General features: G+C 34.4%; 1 protein-coding gene across 1 annotated transcript; it reads right to left on the reverse strand.

The window, feature by feature from the left end:
• Positions 1–11,324: 11,324 nt before the first annotated feature.
• On the reverse strand, positions 11,325–21,901 carry LOC128164055 (opsin-VA-like). The gene is made up of 3 exons (XM_052827772.1): positions 21,124–21,901; positions 12,251–12,326; positions 11,325–11,721 (listed from the first exon to the last, which is right to left on the reverse strand). The coding sequence occupies exons 1-3, from the start codon at positions 21,748–21,750 to the stop codon at positions 11,423–11,425; spliced, it is 1,002 nt and encodes a 333-aa protein (XP_052683732.1). The 5' UTR covers positions 21,751–21,901; the 3' UTR covers positions 11,325–11,422.
• Between the last annotated feature and the right edge of the window lie 312 nt (positions 21,902–22,213).

Below are 22,213 nucleotides of genomic sequence, written 5' to 3' on the forward strand. Positions count from 1 at the left end.
TATAGATACGGGTTGGTACGTGATCAAATCTTCCATAAAGCCATTCGGGCTTTATGTGATTTGATCACGTGACAAACCCGTATTTATATCCCGATATACATAAAAAAATGATACCTTATTTCTTAAATAGAGCTCTTCTTCTAATGGAGATTATCGAGCCCTCTTAACAAACAAAACTTTGAAGTGTTCACACTGATGAATAAAATAATTTGAAAATTACGAGAAAAAAATAACATGAAAACTTCAAACATTTTTGTAACTGATATGACTTCTCATCAATAACACCGATAAACTACACATAGATGTTGTCATTAGACAGCATACCCGCACCAAGTGTTTGCATCTATATAATTACTTTATCTTGTAACAGTTTTGGTCAAAAAAGGAGACCACATTCTATTTCTGGTGGGTTTTTTTCAAATTACGATTTTCATAAAGGATGAAATACACATTATCTGCCTTTTATGTACAATCTGGAGTTGAACTGTTTGCATGTGAATTTTAAGGTGGAATAACACACCATGAAAAATCACTCATATTTACAGTAATTTTTTTGATTGTGAAAGATATAATGATAAATAAACTATACATATATCAAATAAGCGAACACATAGCAGTTTGGGATAAAAAATGATTATCTAAAAAAATTAATTCAGTAAGTAACAACAAAAAGCCCCTGCGGGATTTGAATTCGGGATGTACGGATCACAAAACCGAGTCCCTATCCATTCGGCTATGGAGTAAGTTACATGTTGCCACCAAAAAAAAATTTTTTTTTAATGAAATGAAATATCGTTCCGATCAGAGGTCAGCCATTTTGTGACGATGTGTTATACAACCTTAAATCTATCTATAACCTTCACATTTCATGTTATAGAAAGTATGGTCTAAATACTTATTATAAACTCGGTGCTAGATTTGCTTTCGCGCGTCAACATCATCGAGTACTAGTTGTACCCAGCTCCAAGGCTAGATTCCACGTGATGTACATAATTATGTGCTTTCGATATGCAGAGTAGAGACGTATCATGTTTATATGAGTCATAATAGGGAGGCAAGGGTCTTTTCCCCCTAAATTATTATGATGGATCAAATATACATATATTAAATGTAGGCAAAAAAGTCATTTTTTGTTGCCCACCGACCTGATGAAAAAAATTCTGAAAAATGACACCCCAATCATATTCTCGTAGTTCATTTGGCTACTGCAAGAAATGTTGACGTTTTTTAAACCCAACTTTTTGTAAAAAAAAAAAACAAAAAAAAAAAAAAAAAAAAAACACGTCATTTTTCAGCTAATAAACGACATACTGGACAAAATGAAAATTTCCGAAACCTAATAACGCATCTATAGGACAACCCAATACATATTTCAAGAGATTATTTGTCTATTGTTCAAAATGTAGGAGGAGTTCGAGGATGAAGATATTTTGTGAAAAAAACGTCATCCTTTACCAATTATTTGACCCCTAAGACTACAATAGAATTTTGAAACCTTCTATTATTACAAAACAACATGACACCTCAAATCAAACTCCAAGAGTTCAGTTTGCTGGTTTATAAGATCGAAGAACAGTTTGAAAAAATAAAACGCGACAGACGGACGAACGGAACAGGATAAAAAAAATCAATTACTCGAACGAAAAGTCAAAACATTAAATTGATATTTATCTGCGCAAGCTTTATATCACATGTATCCTTAAGTTTGGTGATTATAGTTTCTCAAGACTTATTATTGTTTCAGGTAACCAATGGAAATGTAGTACAATCTGTCGTAGAAACTATAATTCAGAAACCAATTTTTAAATGGATAAGACTGTTTTCTTAATGCATCTCTTATTATGGCCGAAATGGTCATGCATTAACAGTCATATCCATTTAAAAATTGGTTTCTGAATAGTTTCTATGACAGATTGTACTACATTTCCATTGGTAACCTGAAACAATTAAAAAGATCTGAGCGAAATTTATCCAAACCGAAAGTGTTTATGATATTAATGATATGATATTATGATATTATTGGTCGTAACCAGAGGTCAAGATCAATCTATTGTTTTAAATTACTTGAAAGTTAAGTGCAAATCAGTCACTCCGACGGCAAAACAAATAAATGTTGTTATTTATTATTAAGTAGATCCAGTATTAGAACATTAGGTGAACACTTAGAATTTTAGTTCAGTGTATACATGTAGATACTAAGCCATTAAATAGATGATAAGTGTATAAAGCACTAAAAATGGCAAATGACACGAACAATTGAAATTTACAATTTTTTAAACCTTTTCATTTGATGTTATACAATTTTTATTTATTAATTTGTCACAACACATTGAAAAAATTTAAGTTATATTAAGTAATGCATTATATTCTGTATGTGTTATGTATGTGTTGATCATATCCATTAGTTGACACGGGGAAAAGCTTATAGAAAAACTTACCAAAAAAAAAAACCAAAACAAACAAACAAACAAATAGGCAAATACTCTCGATTCTCGATTAACCTATGACTACCTTGTCTCACAAACCCTAGACACTCATTCGGCAATCCCAACCGATTCGTACCTCATGACCGATACAGAATCGATCGAAGTGTGCCGAATGCCTGAATACTGTGCAGGGTCAATCGCAACTTCTCGGGCCTTCCCGGCAAGCTCGGAAAAACAACTCGAATGTATTAACATCACCGGATGTTAGAATTTTATACAAAATGGAGTCGCTTCCCATTAAAATAAGTATCGACTAGACAGTCTTGTATGTCGCTTCTGTGTTATATTTTAGTGTATATCGTTTACTTTAATGAAGTATAGCTCACATCTCAACAGATCGTAAAATGTGTTCTATTTATTTCAAGTTTTACAAAAAGGGGGGTTGTCATGGACGCCTAGGTAATACATTCGAGGTGTTTTTCCGAGCTTGCCGGAAAGGCCCGAGAAGTTGCGATTGGTGCAGGATAATTGATCCGGAACACTTCGGACTTTTCACGATACCTTTCTGTTAAAGACCCGGGGTGCTTCTAATGCCGGAAAATTACGCCAATGTCGTTTTTTTTCACCCATCAGAGGTACAATTTTCCAACAAAACCACATACATTTATACTGGCTCATGATGCAGTGTACTAAGCCATTGTCTAATTTACGATAGAATTCTAGAGCAACTTTTGTTTTTGTTTTGTGTATTACGCTTGTTAAGTGAGACATGTATCTTTAAAAACAGACTAGATTTTGACCCGTGCGTGCACTGGTTGACATTTCATATCTGACATATACGAAATAGGTACAACGACACAGTTTATTATTGACATTTGCATAACAACGCTATAAGCCTACAATAATGGTATTAATTTCACTATACTTTCCTTAGTTTGATAAATCTAACTGTGTCTCGGGAAAGGCACTCACCACAGTTAGAATGCCTCCCTTATACCCGTAATGTAGCAGAAAATTGCAGAATCGCTCCGGAACGATTTTGGAGAAAGTTAATGAAGTTGCCTTGAAAATAACAGTCAAATTCATCACAACAAACCTTTTTGAGACTGCAAACACCTTTGAACTAAAAATTTTGATCCATAGAATGGAAGAATTCAACACCTTTTCACCAACGTTCACGTATTTTCTTTGTAAAACTGGGTCCGTAGGACATTATTCATTTTTACGGAAAACATATTCTATCTTCACTCTCCTAACAAATATATAGTGTAACTTTTTTGCATGTAAACAAATATTTTTTGTCATCACGAAGACAAAAGTCAGTACTTAGTTGAAAGGTATTTGTTATTTTATACTTTCTCTCATAAGAAATCATTAATTTATATGAACAGAATATATAACAAAAGTCCAATGAAAATTTACCCGTATATGTATTATCATTTCTGAGTTTATTCATGCAGATGTGATATTGTGGAAACATAAACTAAAGATCCCGTTAGCGTTAATGTATTGCGCAAGCGCAAGATTGTAAAATCCAAAAAATCCAGGTGTTTTCCGGGATTTTTTGAGGAATTTTCGTTGATTATTAATTAGCGAAGCTTACTTGAGAAAAAATAAAAACAAATTGGTAATCTTCAAGTACCAATGATGTTTAAAATATACTAAACAAAAGACAGTATTCTTCCGATTTCTCGGTATTAAAGACCAAAAAATCGAGTCTATTATTTTAATATAGTAGTATAGATATCAACAAGCCTACAACTAGTGGGCAAGGCGATAGACGCGTGGTCAACAATCCCTCAAATATGATTTTATTGTAAACGATTAAACATATTTGACAAATAAATATTTAAAAATTATAAGCGTATTTATTAACGCAATCTATGTAATCAGGTCCTGCTATCAACAACTTTGAATGCCCTAGCTTAGAATTAAGCCTCAAGTCTAAGTATTGGCCAGCATAATATGTAATTTTCTTTTAATTAAGGACGCTTGATGGTCAACAAATTAACCATCATATCTTCCTTCATTTTTCAGATATGATTTGTTTAAATTTAGCTATAAACAAACATTCAGTAACGAAAAAAAAACAGTGCACATGAATAATATCATAACTTTAAACATCGTTTTTGAAAGGGGGGGGGGCAGACTCATCCAAAAAATCTTGACAAGCCAAAAAAAAAAAGGAAAATTCTAAGTTTCTCAAAATCTTCAAAATCCTAACCCGGAAGTGGGGGGGGGGGTGAAGGGGGGGGGGGGGGCGTAGAGGGGGGGGGGGAAGGGGGGGGGGCGTAGTATAAATTCAATTCTCATTTCCTTATTTTCATATCATTTTTTTACATAACCCCAAAAAAGTGCGGGGGCCAACTCCATGATCATTTAATTTTTTATATGTTAATTTAAAAAAAGTGGTTGCGGCGAGAAAAAGTGGGGGGCCAGGCCCCCCTGCCCCCCCCCCCCCCCCCCGTTGCTACGTGTCTGATTTGTTTAGCTATAAACAAACATTCAGTAACGAAAAAAAACAGTGCACATGTATATCTTAACTTTAAAAATTGTCATGTGTATTTTCCATATTTTGATCAAAATAATTTAAGAGCTCTTCTATAAAATGAGATCAATACACTGGCAGTCTAAAAATAGTCATGACTTTCGAGCCCTCTAAAGAAGATTTGATTTGAGAACCAAGTTGTGAAATTTAAAGATTCTTGGGTACGATGGGGCCTATAAGGTCTATGATATTGACACAAACATAACAAAGAGTTGCAGGGAAGAGATACAATAAAATCAACACCAAAGGGGGTGTGTACCGCCACCACGTTGTGACCTACTTCCTATCGAAATAAACAATAAAATCAAGTATGATTTTACCAGAGTTTTCTTTCCAATAATTGTAACCTAACAGCCAAGCGCAATGGGCGAGAGTGTAAAGTACGAATCTGTAAGTTATGAGTTCGAATCCCACTGGGGCTTTTATCTTTTTTATCTTTTCAAAAATTTTTATAACATATGTTTTTGTCAAATATTGAATATATTTTAAAATTCTAAATCAGTGACATGCAGTATTTTGATTATAACGAAGTATTTATCCACGTTAATATCGACATGTGCCCCATACCACCATTAAACAGTTTTTATCAAGTCTTAGAGATTGGAACACTGTGCAGGATAATTATGCAAGTGCCATTGTTGCACTTTTGCACCCATTTAAGGTGCATGTTTAAAAAAATTCAAATATGTCATTACTTTAAGAGTTTATAACCACTTTTGTTATTGATGTGACAGGTGAGATATTTACCTTTAAAAAAAATTTCTACAGGAAAATAAATTTTTCAAAAGGAAAAATAACTTTTAAAATGATATTTTGAATTTGAATAAAATATTTTCTTGTAGCATTATAAATTTCAATAGGATTATAACAAAACTTCTGTAGAGAGTCTTAATTTCCTACAGGAAAACTACCTGCCTAAATTAAATTCGTGTAGGGAATAGGTTTTTCCTACAGGAGATATAATTCCTGCATAACTTTTATAAAATCCTCTTGGATTTTAAAGTTTTCCTGTAGGAAAAAAGTATTTCTCCTAGAAATAATTATTTTCCTATGGGAAATATTAATTTTTTAAGGTAAATATCTCACCTATAGATACACCTAAAAGAAAAGGTTATATACTCTCTAAGCGATGGTGTATTATTTGGCATACATGGATTTGTACAAAACTGCATCTTAAGCGGGTGCAAAAATGCCACATTGGCACTGCCATAATTATCCAGTATTGTGTTTTGAACATTTGAAGGGATGTAACTATCCGATTTGCTCAACAAAACAAGATGTCGAATTTTGAACTCCTTAATTCTAATTCGCTAAGAGCAGTTCATTTATATTCATAAACTGTCAAAATCGGCAGGTTATTCTGTTAAAGAAACTTTGTTGTGTGAGAATTGACGCTTCTTCAACTGATATATACAGCCCTGGATGAAGTCGGACGAGTGGAGTTTCGTTCAATGTATTCATATCTATTAACCAGTGACTGTACAATTACTTGTAATCATGAGAAGGCACAGTCTACACCATAGTAAGAGTACTGTACAAAATACAAGCTCTTGTTAAAACGACTTAAACTTACAACTGCCAAAAATTTCAATGGCAAGCTTTATGACTTAGTATTTAACACTGCCTAAATTTGTGTGAATCCTTTCAGTATGATTACGTGTCACTGTAAACAATATAATTAAAAAAATATAGCTTGAAACTGATAGGTTAAATGTGGATTCACTTCTTGTGAATTTGATTGCCTGCGACTTGTTAAAAGTTGGATTTATACATTCACTCAGGTTACGTGATATATAATTCTATATGTACAATCATAATGTAGTTAGGTAGATGATGAGTGACAAGTGAAATTTGATAACCTGGTTTACAGCTGAATCGTGTAATTGTTTTATTACCTTACAACTGGACTTCAAAACATGTACAATATTCAAATACCTGCGCAAATTATGACTTTTTTTCTCTCGGGGAGGGGGTCCTAAGGATAATTATAAAATAGTGTTTTTCAAGGGGTGGACGCGAGGCCTAGTGAATATGATATGTTCGTCTTTTTAGGTAACTCTTTACAAATAAATTTTGGTCAACTATAATATTGTAAAATTTGAATATTCCAAATAGATGATTAAAGTATGTAGATTATAATGCTGTAAAATTTGAAAATTTCAAATAGATGATGAGAGTATGTAGATTATAATGTACTTTTATATACATTAATGGCATTTTATAATCATTGTAATAAACGGAGTTTGTCCTGATATTTAATCATTAACATACGTCATGGTCAAATTCTGTCTGACCGTCGGAGATGTTAAGGTGTTTGAGAAAACTAGAACGTGAACGATAAAATCAAGGGTGTCTATACAAGTATAGGCCTAATTCTAAATAAATGCTTTCTTTTCTAGGCACATTCTGACCGGCAAAATACATGTAAGCCCGGAAGTAAAGAATTTAGAGAAAAATTGTCGCTTGACCTCCCTTTTTCCGCCGATTCGAAAGCATACACCCCGTGTACAACATAAACTTAGTCAATAAGTGTACACCCCCGCATGTTGTGGTATACGTGGGTGGGAAATATGGCCGCAATACTGGAGCATTGATTTTACTATCATTCACTGCAAAGACCATCTGAGGTGTGAATAGCGTAATCCACACCTTCAACTTACAAATGCAAAAAATTTCAGTGGCAAGCTCTAAGTCTGTGTTAAACATATAAACAGTAAACATCAGTGCCCCGATACCAGTGCATTAAATGTCATTAGGTTTGATATCAGGTTTATGGGATATGAACGTGTTTGGTGATAAAGAAAATTGATATTCTGGAACTAGACCCGATACCTTTATGAGAAACAATTCTTCTTAATACGAAGACTTGATTAACAATTTGAGTTGTCACGCAATATAAAATTGTACGTTATTTATAGGTACATTTACACCAGACCATCTATAGCAGGCACGTATGTAGCAATGGGGGGGGGGTGGTGGCTGCCCCCCCCCCCCCCACTTTTATGCGCAGCAAAGTTTTTTTTTAATTTTACATACAGTGAATTAAATTAACATGGGATTGCCCCCCCCCTTTATGGGACCATGTAATAAAAATACATGTAGAATTGAAAGTAATGAAATTAACAGTTAAATTCATTTTAAAATTATACTTGCACGGTTAAAGACATTGCAAAACAAAAGGCATCGTCAAGCAAGAACTAATTTAGAATACTCCTAGGGAATATACATTATTGCATTGTGAATTATGAAGCAAAAACTAGCTTTTTGCTGTGTCAAGATGAGGAAGTAGATTCGCCCCCTCTCCCTCCCCAAAAAGGATATTACGTTAAATTCGCCATACTCCGCCAAGAAATAAATAATTATCTTCATGAACATTATTAAACAAACATTTATTTTTTTTCTTCAAAACATTGATACGTGAATCCATCTAAAACATGACTTTTTGTATAATATCAATAGTAAACAGTAAATAATAAAATAGACTTTGATCATCTATATCGTAACCAGCATATTGTGTATCACTCTATATATTGCACGTGTAATTCAACATTTCAAAACATCATTTTTTCATTGCATTATTACATAATGTGTATCACTCTGTAATTCAACATTTCAAAACATCATTTTTTCATTGCATTATTACATAATGTGTATCACTCTATACATTGCACGTGTAATTCAACATTTCCAAACATCTTTATTTCATTGCATTATTATATAATGTGTATCACTCTATACATTGCACGTGTAATTCATTGCAGTATAATATAATGTGAATCACTCTTTACATTGCACGTGTAATTTCCAAACATCATTTTTTCAATGCATTATAATAATATAATGTGTATCATGGTATCCATTGCACGTGTATTTCAAAATTTCATTTTTTTATTGCATTATTTTAACAATTAAATGCTTTCTTTGGTGATTCATTCGGGATATGAAGGTAGCAACATTGCAGAAAAAATACATAACCCGCGTTAGCGGGTTATGTTATTAATTTTTTCTGCAATGATCGCTACCTTCATAACCCGAATGCATCATCAAAGAAAGCATTTTATTGTTTACATCTTTCTTTTAGCTAATTGAGAATTGATTATGAAAAGTGAGTAAAATTTACTAAATTACTGTTAATGTACGCAAGTACGTTAGCTAAAAGAAACAGCCTAATCGTCTCCTGCGAGACTTTGATTCTGACATCGTCATGATTATTTCGTGCAGTCCGTGATTTTTCCTAGGTCGTTGTAGGTTTGGACCAATCGATAAACACGGCGTGTCAATATCTGTCCTGTCATTTTCTTGTCAGTTTCAGCCGCTGTAGATTTCGACCAATCGATAAACGGGCATGTAGATTTTAGTCTGGCTGTTTCTATAGAGCTATGAATTTACTATAAGTTTTCGTAAGAAATAGAGGGAATAAGACTTGGTGGATGTAAATATATTATGATGCATTGAAAAAATGATGTTTGGAAATGTTGAATTACATTTGCAATGAATAGAGTGATACACATTATATTATATTTAGGCCCAGTTTATCGATTGGTCGAGACCTACAACTACCTAAGAAAAATCATGGACTGCACGAACATGATGATGTCAGACTCAAAGTCTCACTGGATACGATTTGGCTGTTTCTTTTAGCTAACGTACTTATGTACATTAACAGTAATTTAGTGAATTTTACTTACTTTTTACGCTCAATTTATTAATTAGTTAAAATAAAGATGTTAATATAAACAATAAAATGCTCACTTTGGTGATTCATGTGGGTAATGAAGGTAGCGATCATTGCAAAAAAAATTTACATAACCCGCTCACGCGGGTTCTGTATTTGTTCTGCAATGTCGCTACCTTCATATCCCAAATGAATCACCAAAGTGAGCATTTTATTGTTTAAATAAAATGTATCTCAGTACATATTGAAAGTGTAATTCAACATTTCCGACCATCATTTTACAATGCATTTTGAACAAAACGTAACACGAAACAGTTTATTAAATCACCTCTTAGGATTTAAAGTCGTGTTGATGCAACAAATTTACTAAAAACCCATTTACTCCCTTTATTTTAACATACCAGTGCATACAACTAGTACTTAAGTCCTGGCTTTGAACAATTATTTCTTGACATATATACATTTTTTGGTAACATTTTGGGTCTTTCCGAAATGTAGACAAAAAAAAAAAAAAAGATCTCGAACATCACCCGATGTACATTTTTTTTAAAAATTCAATCGCTTAACATCAACTCAATGATGCATGCAGCTACTTTACATTGTCTCTCGGTCGCACATGTAGTGTAGAAAATCAAGTTTTCCAGCGATTTAAGCTGTCCTGTTCTTGCTTTGCTGTAAAAGCACATTGCAATATGGTCGTGCATGTTAAGAAAACAAGTTCTATTTTCATCTTGAATTGATCCTAAATTCGAGAACCATTTTTAAATAGACCCTGTTTCGAACACGTGTTATTTTCTTCTAAAAATTGCTTTTTCGCAATCATGCTTAAGTTTGAAATTATTTTGTATTAATTTACAATTTTCCCTTTACTGTAAAATATTCATATTGAATCTAAGGTGTGAATTTAATTTGTTTCTCATGCGTGAATTTACATTAATTTTTTCTCCAAAATTTAGGTCTGCTGATGAAATTTACATGAATAATATATTTTTTAAAAACGATTCATACTAAAACAAAAAAACACCCCACGATATATCGATGAGAATCCTCCACGAAACTCAAGTTTGAATGATTCGTCTTCTTGTATGTATTACGTAATTATATTATTAGGACAATATAAATAATAATGATACCGCAGAGCAATTTCATTCAGTTACCTTTCAGGCATATTCAGTCACATTTTCACTGACTGAATGGTACACGTTCGTCATACAAAGCCACGATATTCATTTGAACAATAAAATGCTTCCTTTTTGAATTCATGTGCGGTATGACGATATCAACTTTGGCGGGGAAAATACATAATCCGCAGTAGCGATGCAGAGTTAGCGATGCAGAGCTGAGAGATGTTCCATTTAACGTTGCAAACTGGAAAAAACCAGAGGATTTATGTAATCCTCTGGTTTTTTCCAGTTTGAGGGGAATTGAGGAGGATTTATGTAATCTTCTGGTTTTTTCCAGTTTGAGGGGAATTCGAATGTTGTCGGCGAATAGTTTCGATGACTTTAATACCGCAGAAACTATTTCACGCGAGGAAGGTAAAAAACACGTTTGTTTGTCGTTATTTTACACAGTAAAATCCGCAGAATTATAATAAACTTATTTGAATAGCTACGCCACTCAGCACTGCCGCCCAGGGGCATAGGAACAAAAGAAACACTTCCAGGACACGTCCAGCAAATTCTATTTTTAGCCATAGGCTTCAATAAGGTCGCGCCTAGAAGCGTTCTAGTAAGCTAAATAGACGATATGTGCCTATTAAAAAAACCACCATTATACGTAAGTTGATGTCTTTCTGGACAGAGTGTCGTTCAGATGCATCACGTGATCTGCCTGACTACTTCCGGGATTGACTCGCCAAAGTCCGAGTCTGGACAGGATGGGCAGCATCTTCCGACACTCATGGTTGAACTTTGTGTCCCGCATGAAGTAGATGTAAGGGTTCCAGATCGGTGCACATTTGGCGAGGACCAGGGGTAATGCAGCGAGCAGTGGGTGGATCTGGTTGTTCTTTGTGATCACGATGTACAGCGCCATGAAGGCGTACGGCGTCCACGATCCCAGGAATGCAACTTTGTAAATAAAGAAAAACGCATAGTAAGTTTTTTTTAATAACTTCACAGTAAAAAATTCTTTTTTTCGATTTCTCAGAATTTATTTCGCTTTCGTTTGTACCCGAAATGTGTAGTTACTACTTTTTATGGGGTTTATGGAATTGGTTCAATTTGATTAACGAAAGTAAGATAAATATAATTCAACAAAATTGCAAACATAAAGTAAACACTACAGGCATTTAGAAAAGGTATCGTAAAAGACAGACGGAGAGTTTTTGATAAATTTTAAATACTTGTCGAATCGTTTAAATTCGTACGGACAAATTTTTTTCGTGGATTTCAATTTTTAAAAGGTTCTTTGGGATGCGGCTTATTGGCTGGAAAAATGAACGAATTTAAGGCTTTGTTTATTAATTCGTTTATATAGAATGCTTTGTAATTGGACGAGGAGTTTTTGTACATGTGCTACAAAATCCACGAAAATTGAGTCCCACGAATTTAGATGTATCCACAGTATGTATACCCACTGTACATTTGGTGGACTTACCAATCATAAAAAGAATGGTGGTGGACACGTGGATCTCATAAGTATCGTTCTTTTTCTGAATTCTCTTTTTCTTTATCTGTAAAAAACAATTAATCGATTGTTTGATTGATTTTGGAAAGTATAAGTTTGTGTGTAAACTAGCAACTCTTCCTGAAAAATCGAGTTCAATATCGTGAAGTTACAACATGATTAGTCTTTAAATTCATTTATTTATAAAAACCCAGAGCTCTGCTTTCTATGGAGGCTTGAATAGTGTAAAAATAAACCAATGGTATGATTATCCATTATCTTTAGGGTTGAGAGTACCAGAGGTCTTTAACTCCACTTGACATTATTCTAGTGATACTTTATCGAATCTTCGTAATACCGAAAGTAAAGAAGGCTTGAATTCGCTTAGTTACTTGTAATTCATAAATGCCGCGATTCATAATTCGTTAGAGGTTGGGTAGTCAACAGATTACCCATAAAATCTACCTTAAACTTTTAAGACAACTGTAAAACTTAATCTATAGCAAAGGTGAAATCCAGTAAGTTTACTTTTTAAATTAAAATTTAAAAAAAAAATTAAAAAGTTTTAAATAATGGTATTTTCTTATATTTTCATATATAGGTATTCTTCCAAAGGAGTCTAACATGGCCATCAGCCGACTTAATAGCATACCTCTTTGCAGGCATTATTACTGATCATTTTTTTAAAGGTCATTTTGTCTTTAAGTCAGCTAATATTTGTGAAATCAGGGTCTCGTATGGCTTAATTATAGCTATTTAATAACAATCTGAACTACAAAAAAAAACCCTTTACCGTAAAAAAATTAATGCCATATCTTATAACAATATTTTTATATCATACATATACATGACTGTATCAACTAATTCAACAAGGATCACAGACATGCAGTTAACCCGATGTTTTTTTCTTAGAAGCACATGGAGTCCATCAGCTAATTCAAATACATGTTGTCATATCAGTACGAAAAAAAAAGAGTATGTAAAGATTGTTTTATAATGATTTCCTTAAACCGCTTTTATGGGGCTCAACCCTTGATTCATTCACAGGACGTCAACCTTGAATAATTTTCCGCGTAAAGTTTCTGTAACAACCAAGAAATCTGGAGACTGCAAATACATGCGACAAATATTGAAGACTGAGAAAATGAGATCGATGAGAAATCGAGGTTAAATACTATTTAGCGGAGCTTGACCCGAAATCTTTTTTCCGTTGTCCTTGCTGGTAAAAGCTGCAATTATTCGCTCTTGTCATCCATTGATTCAATATAAGGTGGATTTGTTTTGTGTTTTGTATTGAGGACCATGTGGCTAGTTTTTCCGGAATTTTCAAGGTCTAACTTTTTCGGGTCAGCATTTCCTTTCAGTTAATTTATTCTGGGGGTGGGGGGGGGGGGGGCAAATATATATTTCTATGAACATACAATGTCGAAGTGTGTTTTATAACAGTATTCTATTGAACCTTTATATAATTGTGAAAAACGAATGAAGAAATTGACAGAATTGAAACACGTTATTCGTTTTACGAAATCAATATCTTGTATACATGCACACCTTTCGTGATAATAAAAAAATTATCTTAATAAACAATAACCAATATTTGGTTCATTTGCCATCATTAAGCCCTAAAGATTATTTTTTTTATTGTTAATTCATAATAACTGTACAAATAGCAGAAGAGAAAATTTTGTAGATAATAAATATTGAAGAGACTGTTGATACAATAATATCATACACGGACAAATGCCTTCGCCGGATATTTCGCAGCTTGTTTTGTCGAAAATGCTCATGATCAATACGATTGGTAACGATACCCCCCCCCCAAACTCTTCCTTTCATAACTGTTAGTTTAACAAAGCTAATATATACACGTGTTCATTTATAGCCACCACACTTATTCATTGATTATACAAGAGCGATAACTCAAACGTTTTTTGTGTAATACCAGTTTCCCACTTTCATTAATAACTCCATAAAAAACTTCACATTGATATCAAATTCCATTTCGCCATGAATATCTCATACTAGATCCATATAAAGAACTAAAAACGACGTGAAATCGTGACTCGGGTTTTTTTTCCATTTCACATTAATTTTGTTACATATTACTCCTTTGTAAACTACATGTATATGTTGAATTTCTGCAGTTAATGTACATTTCTCACTTCGAAATTCGCATTATCAACGTTATCGCTGAATTTAAAGATGGGGAACTTTGAGAGAGGGAGAGGACATTTTTCACACGCAAATGTGATCTGTAACAAAGAAATCGTTTTACGCAAAAAAGATTTGTTCAGATCGATGAAACATAAAGGAAACTGCATTTATAACACATAACACTCAGCGAACCAAATTTGCCAAGTGCGACATTAAAACTTATTTGACGTTTTCTATACTTCCAACCGCAAACAGCTTTGCTGTGGAAAAAAGGGCTTAGGATTAATGCATGGAAGCAATTAACTGTTGACTGTTCGCTTCCGATGCAATGGTTTCATGATACTGGTACTCTATGACATTTATCTATATTTATCTATAGAAATATAATTATCGATAAAAAAGATGAGTTTATACTTGCAAAATTGTTATTATTTACTCCTCATTTACTTATTTTCATATCATTTGTTTACATACTCCCAAAAAAGTGGGGGGGGGGGGGGACAACTCCATAATAAATCAATTTTTTATATGTAAATTTTAAAAAATTTGTTGCTGCGAGAAAAATTTGGAGGGGGGGGGGGGGGGCCAGGCCCCCCCTGCACCCCCCCCCCCCCCGATGCTACCTGCCTGCAACTTACCATGAAGTTAAAAAAAAACTGTCCTTGCTTTTCGCAAAATGTTATGTAAAAGGTTTTGTAACAGTTATATAACAAATATGAAGGATTAGAAATATTGACAAGGAAATACCAAAATAAGTGTCCAAGATTACCATTGATCAATGCATCTTACATGTACATGGTATCCACGCGGAAAGCCTATTCATCTGTAGTAAAGTTACCCGCAAGATTCGGAATAAGTGGGAATAAGCGCCACCATCATTGATTGTATGACAATGATAAATGCATAGAAAACGAACGTGGAATAGATGAAGCCTCATACAATCTTGTGTACATGTACAAATAAACTAATTAAAATAAACAAGACAATTCTAATTAACATATGTGTTTTACTACATGTATGCTTTCTCTTATTCACCGATATAACGTTTATTTACAACTCGTCAAAGAAAAATACCAGAGATGAAGAGTTCTAAAGCCAGGGACTACCATACGTGATTTATGAAAAAAAAACCTTGCTTATTGTACTACAGAAATAGACACCGTGGGGGGGGGGGGGGGGGGGGATGAAGGTCCAAGTAATCAAAGGCCGATATTGTCTAAAGTTGAATTGCCAAAGGGTAAGTCTGAATATTTTATGGATGGACCCCCCCCCCCAAAAAAAAAACAAAAAACAAAAAAAAAAAACAAAAAAAAAAACAAAACAAAAACAAACAAACCAAAACACAAGGGAAAAAAAAGGAACAAAAAAACAAAACAAAACAAAAAACAAGCAAACAAACAAACCCACAAACACACACTCTAGACTCGACCTAGGGTGTTCAAATTGTCATTTTGCAGAACAAAAAATGCTTGAAACGGACAGCGATCGCAAAATATGAATAAGGCACATGTACATTAACCGTAGGAATGTACATGTCGACGCTATGGAAAAAATAACGGTTCTAACACAATTAACACAATTAACACGTGTGATTGCGCGGTGTTAAAATAACCTATCGCACATTATATTATTTTTTTTCTCCATAAACCATTAGGGAAGCATCAGTAATTATAAAATTAGGTTAGCTCTATAAAAAGCTCTAGACTTAGCAAAAAAGTACTGTGGAGTCATTAGATTTCGTGGTGGCTCAATTTTCGTGGAATTCGTAGGTACCTCTCAACCACGAATGAACATCCTCCACGAATTAAAAAATAGGGTTATAAAGCCATTTTTTCTTTTGTAGGTATAAGAAAATACACGAAATTACATCCCCACGAACCTATCAAATTTCAGCAATCCACGAAAATTGGCCCCCACGAAATTAAATGATTCCACAGTAATATTGTATGTAAATCACTTACTTAAGACATGCACGGATCTAGATTTTTTCTTCCAGGGCGGTATTGTGTGTGTGTTTGGGGGGGGGGGGGTGTCCGCAAGGCTTCCTTACGGTAATATTACTATACAAATTTACGGAGTTTGAATTTTTCAAGCAAGAGGGACATGCCCCCCCCCCCCCCCCCCCCCATTTTCTATACCGCGCATGGTTACATATGAATTCCAGTATTCATGTATGATACGTGTACACTCTAATTAATCATGGTTCGCACTCATTTCACTTGACTGTTAGTACATGTAAAATAAAGCATAATCGGACTTTGGGTAGTTGTGTCAAACAGCAATGTGACGTAGGCCTGTCTATTTCATTGCTGGCCACTCGGTCTTAGCTCTTTAAAATCAACACGATTTGTCTGGCTTTTGAGCTATAACTACGCAATCTGTGTATTTTTGTGATCGGCTTCGGCCGATCACTGTTGTGTCCATATGAGGCATCCGGCAAATGCTTCCACGTGCGCACACATTCCGCTTGCATAGGTAGTTTTTATAAAAACCTGAAGCTTTGGTTTAGTGTTTATATAACATTTTACTCAGTTTTATTTCAATTCATTTACCTTAAGAGATGCAAACATACATTAAATACAGTTCGACCTGTTAATTCAAGAATGCACATTTTATCTCACGCGTAAGAATTTCGATCGAAAGATTCATTCAGTAATGCAGTTGACCTCGATGAACTGACCTCGATCTATTGTAGCTAGGAAGACGGCTTGATTTATAAACAAGGTTACGTTATAATGCGACCTCAATAGCAAGTTATGATGGCATTCAATGTTTTCAAGAAGAAGAAGATACATAAATATTTAATAATTACGTTAAAAATATAAAATTAGACAAGGACTTTACGAACGGCTTTCCCCATATTTATTTCAAAATTAAATTTTTTGACGGTTTATAATGATGAAATTATGGTGTACAGATTCAAAATATTCTATATCTTATAAAAATACAGTAATTTTCTGATTATTTTACATCCAACTGATCATGTTGATTGCTTCTAGCTATCTATATATCATTATTGCCGATCATTCCTTTAAAGGGAATACTTGTTTCACCTGAAACCAGCGTCATTTTTAAATGTTTTGACGCAAGAAAAAGATATATTTTATATAATAGTTTCATCCCACCGAAATTCAAATGTCTTGATACAATGGTTCTAGTGAAACCTCCAAAGTAAATGGGTGGTCTTCAAATTGAAGCTGAGCTGGTGATGCGGACAGAATAACTGACTAGTGTCATAACTTGTACTAATTATCTGAATTCCAAATAAGTCAAGCGCATCTGAAGTTTGATCCTTTTCGTATTTTGACGGTCAACGTGGGCAGTGCAATTAACGCCCTATCCAGAAAGTTCTTATGATGCCGAACATTTGGAAAGGGAAATGTAATCGAACATGTATAAAATAGCAGGCCCAGGTGTCAAATGTTATTTTAACAACTGAAGATGTTTAAAAAGTGACAGGGTTAAATGTGTATTTTATTTTCCAAAATAAAAACTACAAAGAGTTTAGAATATCCTAAAATAAATGCTCATTTAAAAGAAGTTTCGAGCATAACCAATGAAATAAATCAATATGGTTTTCTTCTACAAAATGTTACAGATTAACGCCGTCCATTATACAATCGCAATTTCGTTCGACTCACCTTTAAAGAATTATCACATTATCAATTTAAAAGCGTGTTTTCCCTTTAAGTCACATTCCTCCTAACGTGACTGCCGATGGTCATTAACATACAGAATTAAGGGGGATCACACCAGACACAGCACGCATTGCCAGAAACAAATTACGATGGCCATCTGCCTTAACTCTTTAATATACATGTAGCAAACGTCCTGAATAGTTCACGAATTTTTGAATTTCGACGGTCAACGTCAAATAATGAATGACATCATCTCGTCATCAAAAATAAAGAAAGATAGAAATACTGTATCGCGCACACTACCTTCGAAAAGGTGCAGGTACATGTAAATATGTTACACGTTTGTGTCATACATGCAATTTTATTACATGCAACACTTTTCATGATAGTCTTAAGCAACATGTGATGAAAAATGATAAAAAAAAAAATTGCAAGTATATACGAGACTAACAGCTCAAGACTTGCATGTATACACAATAATCAGCAATGTGATATTCTTCTCGGCTTTTCTCGATATCATTATCATAATCACGGTCATAGAAGTAAATATTCTCTATTTTCTAGTGAATGTTTTCTACAAACAACCCAATAAGTCTGTAAGGTTGATGACGCCTTGGTTAAACAGTCAATGAATCGCATGATAAACAGCTGTTTGTTATAAAATGCCTTTTTCCATAACGTTCTATTGGTATGCTGTATTCTCTGTTACACACGATTTTTTCCTGAAAGCTTCAGAAGAACTAATTATAAAAATCCGGTGTATCTATTAGGGAGAATTGGTAACCGAAGGCGAAATAATTATAGTTTAATTTTATCAATGACCATCCTATATATCAAAACGAATGTGATATTCTTGCGATGCAAAGGCGTTTACTCTCATATCAATTTAAACAGTTTTGGACAATACCAGATATTGCGTTTGCTTTTAACACTTAGTTAATTGGCGACGAATAGTAAATTGTAAATGGTTTTGATAGTAATCCCAACATAAATTCTCGGGGTTTTTCGACGAGTAGAAAAAGAGCATTGAATGTAAGCTTCCTCGACCCATACTTCTTTCTCATTAATATAAATCATATAAATAAAGGGCAATATGCTATCTATAATTACGATTTGAGTCAAACGTCGATATTAAACTCAACAATGTTCCCACAAAAAAATTTCAAGAACAGACGTTCAAGGATGTTCATTTCGATGCGACTCCATTTTATATAAAAGCTATGTAAATAGTTTGAAAATATGAAATACAAGCGAAATTATGAGATAAATGATATCAAATATTTCAGACTACATGTATGTATATGAAAGCATGTACTGTTAATATTGCTATCTATTGAATAGACACATGGTTATATTATTCATCCAACTCTTCTCGACCTTCAACCGTTTCGATCACCACCAACAATGTGACTTATCGGCTGCGCCTGACATCCACCATGCTGTGATGTTGTCCAGATGATGTTCATTAATGTCACAAGCACACACAGGATAGGTCTGTTGACTGTTCTGTCATTTTTTTCCCAGCAATATCAGCGAATTTGAGCAATACCAGTGCATTTTTGCAGTGTCGTTTCAAACAGAAGTTCAAAGTATCGGTCAAAGGTATCTGATAACACATCTCTTGTTATTTGGTCGGGCACGACCCATCGCGAGTGACGCAGAGTCTGTCAAACGCAGCCCTCCTTCTCATACATGTGTATGGTTTATCAGGTCGTTACAATTAATTTGACCCTGCGTGGTCAAAACCTGCAGCAACGAGGATAAGCCGGCGGGCGGAGGGACTGTGTAATGAGGTGATCGGCCAACACCAAAATTTTCGAATTCTAAACCCTTCCTTTAAAAAAATAGCACGTAAATAGAAGACCATGCAATACTCAGACATGGACAGACCGAGTGTTCACTAGAAGAAAGCTGGTGATTTGGGGGTCTGCTAACCTCTTACATATTAATAGGAACACGCTTTAAAATTCTATTTAATGTGAATATTTCTCCAGAAGGTCAACTTTAATCAGTCTAAATAAAAACATGACTATCCAGCTCCTTTGGATTTTTTTCAATTCAACCTACAAGTCCTATGCTCCCTAGGGAGCAAATAGGAATCGGTCAAGTCAAAAGTTCTATATATAGCATGTTAATATCGAGTCCTTCACTTTTTATATTTCGTGGATAACATGAAATCAGCCTTGGTTTTTTAAAAAGGGATTTCACAATCTATAAACTATTATTTAGGAATGAAAAAATTCATAAGTTTGTTCTTATAGTTTGAATTAATGTTTTTCTATTTCTTTTTACAGAACTCTTCTTTTAAGGGAGATTCATATGATCAATAAACGGCCACGACCATTCCGTCCTCTTTAAAGACACTGCAACTGTTATTGTAATTAATCGTTCTTCTCTTTCCGATGTAGCCAAACCTACATGCGTTTACACCTCTCGGTGAAGGTGATAATTTCCCCCTGACAACTTCTGGTGACTTCATTCAATCCCACATGCAACAATACAATGAGGATAACAATGAATGCAATCGATGTGCTTTTTCTTACAGAAATTACCAGCTACCAGACAGGTTAAGTATAAGACCACTTCCGTAGTTGGGTCACTTATCCTCGGCTTTAAAAGCTTCCAGCGAAGCCATCAATGACGATTTTTTGGTTCAAGTTTCCATCTCTACAGGTCAACAATGGTTTATTAAGTGTTCAAACTAGAAAATTAAACTATTGAAAAAAAGGGCGACTGGGCGTTTTTTTTTATGATATGTAATAAAGAATATTATTTGCATAAGAATAAAACAACGCATTAAAAATAGAATATTTAAGATAACTTAAAAATGACGGAAAACATAGCATTACTGCAAGTTAGCCAAAAAAAAAAATGCACAACAGAACGTTATTAACCGGTTAAAACTAAGATTCAGTTTTCCAAATTATCAAAGAAAAAAATAAACTATGTACATTTACTTTTTTACAAATTGAAGAACTGTAAGAATTGAAACCAACCAATGAAAGACAATTTAACATCCAGATACAACCAATGACTGACAAATTAACAATAAAAACAACCAAAACTACTTACTTTCCAGAAGATCATGATGTACGAAAACAATATGAAGGACAGCGGCGCAAGGAAGCAGAGAAAAAACAACGTCATGTTAAAACTGACGTCACTCCATTCTATACCGACCCAGTTGGGACCGCATGACGTTCCAATGGGCTCCAACACGAATTTACTCCAGCCTAGGAGGGGTGCCACGGAGAAGCCAAGGGCATACAATGTGCACAGCAGCGTGATGACTTTAGCACTACAGGGACCAATATTGTTGTTGTGTACCACAAATATATAACGCGTAACTGCTATCACAGTCAGAAGGGTGATCTGCATGAGTCCCAAAAACGTCATCAGTGTTCCATAAGCAATGCAGCCCCAATCGCCCAAAATCCAGTAGGTGGCGAAACTGGCGATGCTTAAGACCGTCAACCCGACGGAACTCATCAGTAGGTCCCCGAGACAGAGGGCGGAAATCATAAAGTATATGGCTGAATGAAGCTTCTTACTTCTGAAGAAGACGTACAATACGACCACGTTTCCCGTGGTGGCGACAACGTTAAGCAGCATGTAGATGACACCAAATATGTAATGCACACTGTCGGGTATTTCCTTGGACATGACATTTACTTTTTCTGTCAAGTTCGACGAATTCATAGCTCTTGTTATCTCAAAGTCCTTTTTTTCTTGTCTGAAAAATCACGGCCTTTGCTGCTGTTTAGTTTTTATCATTAAAACCGGAGATACGAGGCTAAAGAAACTGATAGTGAGCGCTTCAGGAAGTTACAACATTTAAAGTCCAAAATCAAAGAACGAGCGACATGCTTTATACACGAAGACATGAATATAAGCCTTGCCTTGCCAAAGCGAGTATCGATCAATGAAAAAGGCAGTGCTCCGCCTTCCTACACAGACTTATAGCAAAGGCGATGGAATCTACATGTCGCTCATTCATTTAAGATGACAATAAATTCTCAGTGCATGGGACGTATTATCAATCAATACAGAATTTATATAACACTTGTTTATATAATAGTTAAGTAATTTGTGTATAAACGTGTTTTGTAAATAATAAGTCGGCACACATAGGAAAGTAAATATACATGTATATACTGTATAT

This window comes from Crassostrea angulata, chromosome 9 (assembly GCF_025612915.1).
Source record: "Crassostrea angulata isolate pt1a10 chromosome 9, ASM2561291v2, whole genome shotgun sequence".
Lineage (NCBI taxonomy): Eukaryota > Metazoa > Mollusca > Bivalvia > Ostreida > Ostreidae > Magallana > Magallana angulata.

Bases quoted from the DNA above. Each gene is read 5' to 3' on its own strand.
- LOC128164055 (XM_052827772.1), bottom strand. From the start codon at position 21,750: ATGAATTCGTCGAACTTGACAGAAAAAGTAAATGTCATGTCCAAGGAA. The intron at 12,327-21,123 runs GTAAGTAGTTTT...TGTTTTTTACAG, and splicing joins ACATCATGATCTTCTGGAAA to ATAAAGAAAAAGAGAATTCA. The intron at 11,722-12,250 runs GTAAGTCCACCA...TTATTTACAAAG, and splicing joins CACCATTCTTTTTATGATTG to TTGCATTCCTGGGATCGTGG.